The sequence below is a fragment of the Cavia porcellus genome, unplaced genomic scaffold (assembly GCF_034190915.1).
Source record: "Cavia porcellus strain 051 isolate PalLab524CR breed Dunkin Hartley unplaced genomic scaffold, mCavPor4.1 scaffold_28, whole genome shotgun sequence".
NCBI lineage: Eukaryota > Metazoa > Chordata > Mammalia > Rodentia > Caviidae > Cavia > Cavia porcellus.
In genome coordinates this window covers 45,388,503-45,400,442 of record NW_026947511.1, presented here as the reverse complement: position 1 = coordinate 45,400,442, position 11,940 = coordinate 45,388,503, and the positions used below count along the sequence as shown (strand labels likewise).

Below are 11,940 nucleotides of genomic sequence, written 5' to 3'. Positions count from 1 at the left end.
CCTCTCTTTCTGCAGTGCCTTAAAGATTCAGCTCCTTTTTTTGGGCCTTTTTCCTTTTTATCGGTACTGGGTACCGGGCATCGAAGTCACGACTGTCTGCTTGCAAGGCAGGTGCTTATGCCGCTGAGCTAAATCCCCAACCCCAAGATTTAGCTCCTTAAGGGCCCACCTCTCCCCTGTGCCTCATTTCCTCCTCCTTCAGGAATAGACAGCTGACAAGGGCAGAGGAGTCTGTGGAAAACCTAAGCACCAGGCTCGGCCACCCCATTCTTTGCTCAGGGAGTGGGGCCGAGAGGGCGCTTACCTCCCGGTAGTCAGTGATGCTTTTATAGAGGTTGGTGTGGGGGACCTGGCCCAGGCAGGTGACTTCTGTTCTGGAAGGAGATGCACCCGCTGTGAGGTGGTAGGGCCTCCCCTTGGCGCGGCCAACCTCCTCCCTGAGCCAAGGTACCTATGCGACCGCACGGTGACGATGAAGAAGGCGAAAAGCAGTGAGATCACCAGTCCTACATCCAGTCCCAAGAAGACCGTGGATATGAACGTCACCATCCAAGAGATCTGGTGGGAAGGCGCTAGTTATGGTTCCTGTTTGGAGTCCCCCCAAAGCCTCAGGCAGTCCTGGAGGCAGCTGAGTCTAGTGCCTGTGATTGGCTCATTGTCTGGGGCCGGGATTGGTGGTGTGAGTGCTGCACCTGCCTAGGGGTGGGGAGCCGGCATGCGATATAAAGGAGGGAAGGAGGTGGGCTTTTCCCTTTCTGCCCTTTTGCTCTTGTTGCCTTCGGTACTTGCTGCTGCTATGCGTCGACCCTCAGCCATGCCACCCTGCCTTGGAAACAGCAGAAACTGGAATGAACAGCAAGCTAAATAAACCCCAAACTATAAACTAAGTAAATCTTCTGGGAGGATGCCACCCCTTTCCTCTGCCGTCACAATCTACCCTTGGGATTTAGAGACAAAACTCCAAAGGGATGTGGTCTGGTGTGGGCATGCACACGGCTGCTTGGCAATTTTTATTTTTTTAATTTTTTGTCTTCTTTGAGACGAGGTCTCACTATGCAGTTCAGGCTGGCCTTGAGCTCACTTTGTAAGCCAGCTGGTCTCGAACTCGCAATCATCCTCCTGCCTCAGCCTCCCGAGTGCTGGGATGAGAGGTGTGTGACACCACACCCTTGTCTGGCAATTCTTTATGTGTCTGGGGCCATCCTTTGTCAGTCCTCTCTGCAGTCCTCCGCTCCTTTACATCCACACTACCAGCGGGTGGTAGTTTTATCAGTTACTGCCAATCTGCAATACCCACAGCAAGACCTCTACCCAATCGCCTGTGCATCTGCCTCAGCAGGTGACCCTGGTGGTCACCTTCACAGGACAGATGGGCAGAGATTTCTGTAGATATTTCCTCCCCGGCCCTGGCCACCTGCTGATCTCTGGCCCCAGGCTTGGCAGGCTGGTGGGTCAAGGATAAGGAGCTCTCTCTGTGTACTGGACCAAAGCCCCTCTTACCCTCAGCACCCTGGCTGTGCAAACCCCTCTTCCCCCTTCCCTGCCTCTGCTTTCTCCCAGGCCAGCCCCTACATTTCACTTCTTGCTGCTTTCCCTTCCTGTCCTTTGGTTTTGTGTTTGAGGAAGGGGAGTGGCCCAGTGGTCATTCTGCCTTGAAAAATCCCCTTTCTTCCCTTATTAAGATTTGAGCCTCTTGCAAAGAGCAATGGTGCACGCCTGTGATCCCAGCTCTCAGGAGGCTGAGGCAAGAGATCACCTCGAGTTCATGGCCAGACTGGGCAACACACTGAGCTTGAGGCCAATTTGAACTACGTAGCATGACCCTGACTCAAACACAACAACAAAAGTTTTAACAGAGGATTTGTGTCTCTTATTCTGGAAGATATTTATATTGACAAATAAAAGTCATTTGAACACACAGTGGATGACAAGGCCCTCTTACTGGGATGTAAGGATAACCGTGGCCACTCCAGTCCATTTCATGTTGTTCCATTTTGGGACTGGCGGTTTAGCTCAGCGGCATAAGCGCCTGCCTTGTAAGCAGGCAGTCATGAGTTTGATCCCCGGTACCGATAAAAAAGGAAAAAGACAAAGAAAAAAAAAAATAGTTGTTCCATTTCATTTCGTAGAGTTGGAAGGAGGCCTCTATGTACCCACTTTGACTTTCCTTATAAAAACAAAAATAGAAGAGCAGGCGCTCTTCCCGCCTGTGACTGGTCTCTTTGGCTGGCTTCCTTCCTCCCTCCCTGTCCCGGGCCAGGGTGTGGGCACTCACACAGTCGAACTGGTCCTTCCTCCACAGGCCGGGGAGGTTGTAAATGACTTGCAGGTAGGGAATCACGTTGATCAGGATGACAGCGGCCAGGATGACCTGTGGGGCAAGGGGAGCTCCCTTCACTTTCCAGCTGGTGACAAAGCTCCCAGATGCTCACCGGGCCACAGAAGTCAGTGTGGCACGCAGAGATGGTGAGTGTTGCTGTTTTGTGTGAATACAATGGGCTCCAACTCACAGTTTGACCAAATAAATATTCTCCACGTTTCTAGGTCCTCCCCGCTATAATTTGTCAAACACACTAAGCAAGGTCAGGCCAGGGCCAAGGCCAGGTCCGATGGATCCCCTCGGGAAAGCTATGTCAGTCGCTTTCAGATTTAGCGAGTTTAAGACTCACGCAGACCACGAGAGAAAGAGCAGGCAAAGATTGCATTCGTCAAGTCCTGCCTGGCTCCCGATGTCACTTTGGTGTGTGGGACGGGAACCCTGGCAACTGACACCTCATCTGTGTGTCCTTGTCTAGTTCGTGTGAGAAATCTGTTACTTCTGTGGTCTGGAAACCATTATCAGACGAGTGGATAAACACTAACTCACAGAAATTCTAAAACAGTTCCAATTGGGCTTTCACTCAAGTTTCATAGTGATACACTACAATTGCTTCACCCAGGAGATAATGTTTTGAGAAATTAAATTATAAATCAAAAACATCGACAAGACCCATGTTTACAGTTATGAGTATAAACGGGCACTGCCCTTTTGGAAAAATCACTTGGCAGTTGCTGGGCATAGTGGAGCATGCTTGCAATCCCAGCACTCAGGAGGCTGAGGCAGGAGGATCGTTCTAGACCAGCCTGGGTTGCATAGTGAGATCTTATCTCAAAAAGACCAAAAAAAAAAAAAGTCCAAAGGTTCTGTGTTCTGTGAGCTGAGTTCCTGAGAATATATGGATTTGCGCCAGTTAATTAACACACCTGGCACCTTTCATCTCCCTCACAGGAAAGAAATGGCACATACATACCAAGAGACATCTTACGTGACCTGGAACTCAATTTTCAGAGCTGCCTTCTAGCGCTGCGAACTAACCAGGAGGCAGAGGGACTGGCAACAGGCGGGCACAGCTGGGCTGCCCTGCAGCAGTTTGAACATGCTCAGTGCGAGCCGACCTGGGCTGGGCGGAGTCGGCACCTGAAGCTGCCCCAGGCCCCTTTCACGGAACCCTTAGTTAAGAAGTTTAGAGCTGAAGCAGAAAAAAAGATGGGAATGATACCAAGAGTAACGTTTCCCGGGCCGGGTGCAGCACAAGGGTGGGAGCGCTTGCCTAGCACTCGCCAGGCTCCGGGTTCCAGCTCCATCTCCGAGAAAAAAGAACAATGTTGCCTCTTTCTTTCTTGCTCGCTTGCTTTCCTGAGACAGTCTCACTGTGTAGTCCGGCTGACCCAGCACTCACTACACAGTCCGCGGGCCTCAGCCTCTCAAGTGCTGGCATGACAGGGGGCACCACCATGCCCGGGGTAAGGATAATCTATGTTACGCACATACTGTAAGTCTGACACTATCTTGTTTTATATATACACATACACACACATATATATCACATATAAGTAGACATATATCATATTATTTAACTCAGCCTGTGAATTAGCTGCTGCCATTTTAAAGGAAAAGGACAACACATCCCCCAGAGAGCCCTCTGGGGACGTATAGCATGCATTTTCCTGAGGTGTCCTGCCAAGACGCCCCCAGAGATCTGGTCTGTATGTTGGCTGGGGGCTGAGTGGGGGGACACTGGGACTGAACCCCAGGCCTTCACACTGAGCTACGTCCCTGGCCCTTTGTATGGTTTTTATGTTGAGACAGGGTTTCGCTAAATCGCCCTAGCCTGGGTCAGAATTGTAATCCTCCTGCTTCAGCCTTCCAGCGTGCTGGGGTTACAGGCATGCGTGAGTGTGCCCAGCTTTGGCCCTTTGGGCCCAGTGACGTGATCAGGTCTACTTACATTAGGCAGCTCGTAGAAGAAGCGGCCCACCTTCACCATCAGGAGCAGCATCACACCTGCGCCTACCAGGGATGCAAACTGAGGAGACAGAGCGGGTTGGAGAGAAACCGTGAGGAACAAAAGTGGCCCCAGCCGTCACCGAGGCCTTCTGCCTAGTGAGAAGCAAGCCGGTTTTTTTTGTTTGTTTGTTTGTTTGTTTGGTTTTTTTGTTTTTTCTTAAAGTACGTGGGCACTCAGTCTACCTGCACTTTTGTTCAGCCGACACTTCCAGGTCTTATCACTGTGCCAAACACACAGTGGGTCCCAGTGAATATCTGTCAGTGATTGCATGAATGCACTCTGCAAGCTTCCAGACCTCCTGGGTATTTGACTCTCCTGCCACAGCTCTGTGCTATGAACCCGAAGTCTCCGAATATGTGACTCCCACTCCTGCAAAACTTTCACCTCTCCTGGAGCAACGTACAAAACTCCTCGTGGCCCCACCGACAGCTCTAAAGCCCCACCCATTCTACCGTGCAGGGAATAAGCATCCCACCCCTTGCTGTCCTTTGATGATAACCAAATGTTTCTGCTTTAATTTTTCTCTGCTTTGGTGCAGTCAGAAAAAGGCACCAGACTGGGGCTGTGACACAGCGCTTGAAAGTTTGCTTAGCATGAAGGAGAACCTGGGTTTTGTCCCAGCACTGCAACGCACAAACACACAACATGAAACAAACAATTTGAAAGCCAGACATGAGCTCAGGGTGTCTACAAAGGTTCTGATCTGATCCCAGCCAGGCTTGCTACTTTGGGCTCAGTGATTCATCTGACAAAGAAACAGGATCCCAGAGCTCTCTGGACATAGTCTTGGGTTCATTATGTCCTCTATTGGCAGGAGGTCAACCCCTACTAGTAAAATAATAGAAAGCAGTGTCATTGTCACTTTCCATAGGGGTAAAGCTACCACAGATCGAAACAATGGCATATCCAAGCAAGATCTCCGGAAGCTCCAACAAGAAACATGGCAGACACCGGGGAGCTAAGAGAGGTAACTGAGCCCAGGAGCCCTTCCAACCAGCCCTCAGGACGAGAGCCTCAGAGGGCAAAAGTAATTTGCCCTCAGTCAGCTACGCCTCAGAAGCTGGTGTCCGACCTCAACTCCCCGGATCCGGGCTCTCTGCACTGCTGCGTGTCTGGCTGGAGAAAGGACAGCACATTTTCCTCTTATTATGATTTGTTTTAAAGCAGCTCTGGGGGCCTGGGGACAAGGCAAGAAGGCCAGTCCTTGGAAAGCAGGGAATGAGGACCCAAACACGCGGTGTGGCAGTCAGAACTGGATGAGCAGGAAGAAACCAGGGACAGTCCAGCCAGCCACGGGCCTTGGCCAGTGTCTGGATCTGCCCCTACCTCAGGCTGAGCCTGTGGCCAGAAGGATCAGGTGGTTTTGCTTTTTGCTGCAACCAGTGGAAGGAAATGGGCTCTCGACCGGGAAAGGATGAAGTAGAAGCCAGGTGCCCACACAAGGTGCATGTTTATGCCGGATCAGAAGCACAAGTGGCTTCTGGTGGAGCCCGGCGGCTCCACAGCCTGGATGTGGGGGTTGGGGTCCACTGCATGCCCTGTCCCAGCCAGCGATTTGCACTGGGCATTTCAGGGTCCTCCTGGGGACACAGCTGCCCAGCCAAGGCCACTGCAATACCGTGAGGGCTGTCACTAGAAGGAAATGGGCCACACTGCATGTGGAAAAGGCAGCAGCAGAAGACGGAAAGAGCCTGGACTGCCTGGGCAGGTCCCCTGTCTGGTGATGACCGCGGACTGGCTCAGAGGGTCCACCTCACCCGCACCTGCAGGGACCCACAGAGCCCGGCCTGTCTGCTCCCCAGCCAGTGCGTGGCTGCTGTGCTCTTCCTCTCTGGCCACTTGGTGCAGGACGGAGGCATCCTGCTTGTAGGACAGCCCGAGGCTCCTCTGTGGGCCCCGGCCCCTGCTGTCTGCATGGATTCCGGCCCCGTGGGCTGCCCTGACGGGCTCATTGGCTCCATCCTCCCTCTCACAACCTTTACAGCACTGTTTGCTAACGGTGCTCGTCCCACACTCCGCTCCCCTGCACTGTGGCTTCCCTGTGCTCAGCGGTGTGCACCTCGCCTTCCCCAGTTCACGCTGGACAAGCAACGCACGGCATGCCATAAAAGGCCAGCAGAACTGACCCGGCTCTGCCATTTCTGTGTATCATACGACACTCTCATTTTTCTTTTGTTCCATGTCTATATCTTGTCATCTGAATAACTCTTTTGAAGATAACAATACACAACATATTAACCAGCGTTAGTCTCCTATTATTTGGTTTTGAAATTCTGTATCATCACTTTTATTCTTTTTTGTTTTTAAAATAAAACAAATTTAAAAACACTCCCATTTTAATTTAAAGGTTTTGCATCTTTGTACAGGACATTTCTCTCTCTTGGTCTCTCTGTCTTCCTCTCTGTCTGTGTCCCTTTTCCCTCTGGTACCAGGAATTGAACCCAGGGCCTTTACACTGAGCTACATCTCCAGGCTCCTTCACTTATTTTGAGGCTGGGTCTTGCTAAGTGGCCAAGTTGGTGCATTGAGCTTGAATTTACGATCCTCCCGCCTCAGTCTCCTAGAGGGCTGGGATTACTGGCACTGCATCACTGCACGCAGCCACTATCAAGCAGGAGTGGAAGAGGCCACTGTGAGGACAAAACTCAGCTCCTATACAATGGCACACTGTCGTCCTGCTTGAGGTCTTTGCTCCTAATCTCTCTGACATTCATGAGCTTTCATCTTCTACGGCACTCACCTCTGCCCACGGGCTATGACACTCACACTCATCTCCCTGACTGAGCGTGTTCCTCTGCCACCTCTGCCCCTCGGCTTCTGGTTGTGGCCATCCCTGAGCTCTGCTCCCTGAGTCTGTCCTGGCCTAGTGCTGTTAACTTTCTGGCGCTGGTTCCTAACCCAACCCTAACCCGAACCCTAACAGGACCCCTCTCACCCCATCTGGCTGTCTTGTGGTCAACCAGTTTGAGACTCGTGAACACTGGACTGCATGCAAACACTATACTAGTAAAAATTCACCAGAAACAAAACCTCACGCCTGCTGCGAGGCATGATTGGCTTTAGAGTCTTCTCTAGAACCATTCTTTCTCCCTCACTACAGAGTGCCAGTTAGCAAGCATTAGTTACTCATTCAGAATATCTGAAGGGACCCTGACCTAGGCTATTTCCTCTTATATGGAGCCGGGTTGTTGTTGCTGTTGAGACAGAGTCTTACTATGCAGCTCAGGCTGGCCTTGAGCTTACTTTGTAGCTCAGGCTGGCCTCGAATTCACCATGATCCCCCCCCCCCAGCCTCCCGAGTACTGGGTTACAGGTGTGTGCCACCACATCTGGCCAGAGATGGTTTTAAGTGCCCAAGATTTCCCTAGACAAGTGCCTGACCCCATCCCAAAAAAGGCCCTCGCCCAGTCTGGCCTTGGAGGAGGCCTGCAAAAGGTTTGCTTTGTTGCCAGGGAGAGGAGAATTATATTTTTACTTTCCCGGCTTGAGAGTGCGGCTGCATCTCCCCATGGGTTGTGTGTGGGGAAACAGCTGATGCTAAGATTGCCTGAGATATTATTCTTTGGGTACACTACCCGCAAGCTGGATTTCTATGGGTGATCATACGGAAACCCTTCATATATGACAAAATTTCTACGGCAAGTGAATTTCAAATTCCATACTGACCAATAACTTTTCAGATAAAATCTGAACAAAAATTAAAGCAAGTATGGAATCGATGTAAGAAGTCTCCCTCATCACACGCAACACTAAAACAAGATCAAACCCACCTAACCCCCACCATGAACGCACACGTGAATTGTGGTAAATATTTCCGTATGTGGACAAATTTTCCTTTAACGCACCTGCTGTCTGCCTCCAGATTTATCTTGGATCATGGTCCTGGCAACGGCACCAGTGAACACGTGCGAGCTGAAGCAGGCGCTGATGACATTGCAAAGGCCGATGGCTATCAAATCCTGCGAAGAGATGCACACCCCTGATGGCCGCTGTTTGTCGGACGATGTAACCCAATTTTGAGCTAAAAGGACACTGTTTATTTCCAGTGTGTGAAGATCATGTTGTTTATGTCACTTCAAACAGTGCTCTGAAACCTACTTAGGACAAAAGGTTGGCGAGCTGGGTGATCCAGATTAAGCTGCATCTTCATGTACCGAGTGACCATAAGGAAGACACTCTCTTGGGCTAATAAAATGAACCCCTGCCTTTTACTCTTTCTTGGCATGGCTGGGGGCACTGTGAGGCCACTCTTCTCCCTCGTTTCCATGCTACCCTAACAGCCAAGAGAGGACCTCCTGCCTTCATATTTCCCCCATCAGGTCAAGAGAAAGTGCTAAACAAAGTAGGTGGCATGTTTCCTAAAATGTAATAATAAGAATATAATAATAGACCAAAAGACAACTTAATTACATATGTTAGTACCCTGACTATTTATTTCTTTGGTACTGAGAATTGAACTCAGGACCTTATGCTTGCCAGGCAGGCACGGTGCTCTGAGCCTGATCCCTTGTCCCACCCCAGCTTTTCATATGACACCCAGAGCACTTCTGACCCTGATTCAGTGTGTGGTTGGCTTCTAAGCAGGGGGCAGAAAGACAAAACTGAGAGGTTCTCTGCTGCCTCAGGGTACCATATATTATAATCTCGCCTCTCTGCACTGTATCTGTTGTAGGGGAAAAACCTGTGTGTTAATTCCGGCAGCTTCAAAGTTAAGTATCCATCAGCTCTGGAAAATCTTTTTGTGCTAACAGGGTAATCCTTGGTCCAGGGACACTCAGGTGAACGAGTTCAACCTTCATTTTGCAGGAGGTTCAGAGAGAGTAAGCAGAGACTTACAGGTCAGAAGAAAAGTAGGGTTCTCTAGCCGGTGTGGGGGGGCACACCTGTCATCCCAGCACTCAGGAGGCTGAGGCAGGAAGATCTCCATGAGTTCAAGGCCAGCCTTGGCTACATAGGGAGTTTAAGGTCAGCCTGAACTACACAGTGAGACCTTGTCTTACAGAAAAGAAAAGAAAAGAAAAGAAAAGAAAAGAAAAGAAAAGAAAAGAAAAGAATCTTCTTACCTGGTTGGAATTGACTCTGTAGTTATGGAAACTGGCGATCTTCCTGCCCAGAAATATGAGCAGAAAGGAACTCACTAAAGACAGGGAGATGGATTGTAAAACAATGTATCTGATAATGCTGAAATCTGGTAATGTAGGAGACACCAAGCTGTAACAAAAGGACAGAATTATTCCGGAGGGGCCTAGTCTTGTCCTGGCCCTGCCCCACGCCCTCCTTTTCATCCTGGCAGGCCTGACTCTGTCTCTCCAGATTTCCTTGCTGCATTCGGAGATCCAACTCAGGGCTCTGCACATGTTAGGCAAATAGTGCTCCCACGAGCTCTCCCCAGCCCTTGTTACTTTACTCGGACACAGAGTCTCTCTAAGTTCCCCAGGCTGCCTGCAACTGGTGATCATCCTCCTGCGCCACCACAGTAGCTGGAATTACAGGCATGGGATAAAAGACCAGCAGAGCCACCAAGGCAGCGCTTGCCAGCACCACCAGCCAACCAAAGCCACGTCAGGAAAGCTGTGGAGAGAACGCACTGCCCTGGCCCCTCGGCTCTGCAGCGACGGCGAGAAACGGGACAAGGATGGGTGGAAATGGTCTCTCGGCAACATGATCATCCCGGTGAGTAACTCCAGGCAGGCAGCAGTCTAAGAAGCTTTGGAGCCGGAGGTTCAAAGCTTTTCTTCTCCTCCCCTCACTTTCTTCGGGGTGTAGCTTTACTCACTGCCCCGAGTACTCACCCTCTCCTGTGGTTCTGAGGCCAACACAACGCCACACCACGTGTTTTGCTGACACTCAGCGTTGTCTAACTCTACTAGAAGAACGTGGTCTGTTTGTGCTAAGGTCCTGTGGTACCCAACACTGCTCTTCACCTTGTGATCCAAACCTCTTTCCAGGTGTCACTGCCTGCCCTCTTAGCTAGGAAGCTTCTTGTTCAACACAATCAACTTTCTTCTGGGTATAACCCTCAGACTGCCCGGAGTATTTTTTAAGTCATATTTTTTTCATGAGACAGGGTCTCGCTATGGCATCCAAGTGGCCCTAAACTCATTATGTAACCCAGCCTGCCCTGAAACTCTGGGATCTCCTCCTGTCTCAGCCTCCTGAATGCTGATATTACAGGTGTGTGCCACTATATCCGGCCTTGATGTTTTACTTTTAAAGTAGAAAATTTCCCCAAAATTAGAAAAAACAAAGCAGAAAATTTCCACAGAGCCCAGAAGAAGGAAGGATGGTATAATGAGCCCTTCTGGACCTGTGCCCCATTTTCAGCAGTTTATTCATGGCCACTCTTGTGTATACACTGCCTGTTGCAAGATTATTTTGAAGCAAATCCTAGTGGCTATATCACTTTGATTGTACATATTTCTGCATACCTTGCTAACAGATATGTGCCAAAAATTATTAACAATACCTTCACATATCCAAATAATGCTCAAGCTTTCGCAGATAACTTCTATTTTATAATTTGTTCAAATCAAATATCCACATAAGATCCAGCTACTCAGAAAGTGAGGCAGAAGGATTGCAAATTCAAAGCCCACCAAGGGCAACTTAGCAAAATCTCGTCTCCAAAAATATAAATGAAAAATATCCAGAGTCCATACATTACAACTGGTTGCCAGGTATCTTAAATCTCTTTTAAGCGAAAGGTTTCCACTCTATATCTTTTTTCTTCCTTGCATTTTTTTTTTTTTTTTTTTTTTTTTGTTAAAGAAGCCTGCTCACTGGTCCTACTGAGTTCCCAGGTTTTGCTGATTGTAGTCCGTTCGGCAATGAGCACCTTCCTTTACTCCTTCCTTGTATTTCCTCTAAGTGGTAGTTAATCCTTCACATTTGGCAAGAAACAGCACTGACTTTTTGCTTTACTGTTTGTTTTTTTAGGAAAAAATACTTTGTAGGTGGTGGTCTGCATGTCTGCTTGGGGACACAGTGGCCAGCTGTCACTTTTGGGGATGCTGGCAGAGGATGCGCTAATGCTCTTTAAGGGTGCTATCCTAATCCCCTAAAACCTTCTCTTCTGATTAGCTGCAATAATTCTATGCACTGAAGTTGAAATGCTCTGGATCTCCCCAAACGACAGTTCTCCTAAGAAAAAAAATAACAATGCCTAGATTCTTTCTCTTCATTTAACGATTTTCAAAATAATGTGTTGGTTGCCTGGCACTTTCCAGTGGTGAAAAAAGAAGTTTATTGTTTTATAATTTTATAAAATGCCACCAAAATTGCTCTCTTTCTGCTCAGGGCTGCTTTGGCTATTCTGGGTCTTTTCTGGGTCCACTTGAATTTTAGGATTGTAGTCTAGTTCTGTGAAGAGTTAGTGGGTATTTTAGTAAGTGCTGCATTGAATTGAAGGTCACTTCTGGTAAGATGGCCATTTTCATTATATGAGTTTTTCCAGTGCATGAACAAAGACTTTTCTATGTTTTAGTGTCTTCTTTACATTTCTCTCTTCAATGTTTTGTAATTTTCTTTTTTTGACATTTGCCATCTTTTTTTTTTTTTTGAAGGTAGTAAAATACAACAGAACAAGACAGAACAAAGCCAGTTGAGACAGTGT

At 48.9% G+C, this 11,940-nt stretch overlaps 1 protein-coding gene across 4 annotated transcripts in view; it reads right to left on the bottom strand.

Moving 5' to 3' along the window:
* Slc26a8 (solute carrier family 26 member 8) overlaps positions 1 to 11,940 on the bottom strand; it is a 66,823-nt gene that overhangs the window by 12,865 nt on the left and 42,018 nt on the right. For all 4 annotated transcript variants that reach the window (XM_063238988.1, XM_063238989.1, XM_063238990.1 and 1 more), the window contains exons 10-15: positions 9,392 to 9,539; positions 8,174 to 8,287; positions 4,269 to 4,346; positions 2,276 to 2,371; positions 452 to 558; positions 305 to 374 (exon numbers count right to left, since the gene is read on the bottom strand). In XM_063238988.1, coding sequence (XP_063095058.1) covers positions 305 to 374; positions 452 to 558; positions 2,276 to 2,371; positions 4,269 to 4,346; positions 8,174 to 8,287; positions 9,392 to 9,539 — 613 coding nt within the window. The remainder of the gene's footprint in view (positions 1 to 304; positions 375 to 451; positions 559 to 2,275; positions 2,372 to 4,268; positions 4,347 to 8,173; positions 8,288 to 9,391; positions 9,540 to 11,940) is intronic.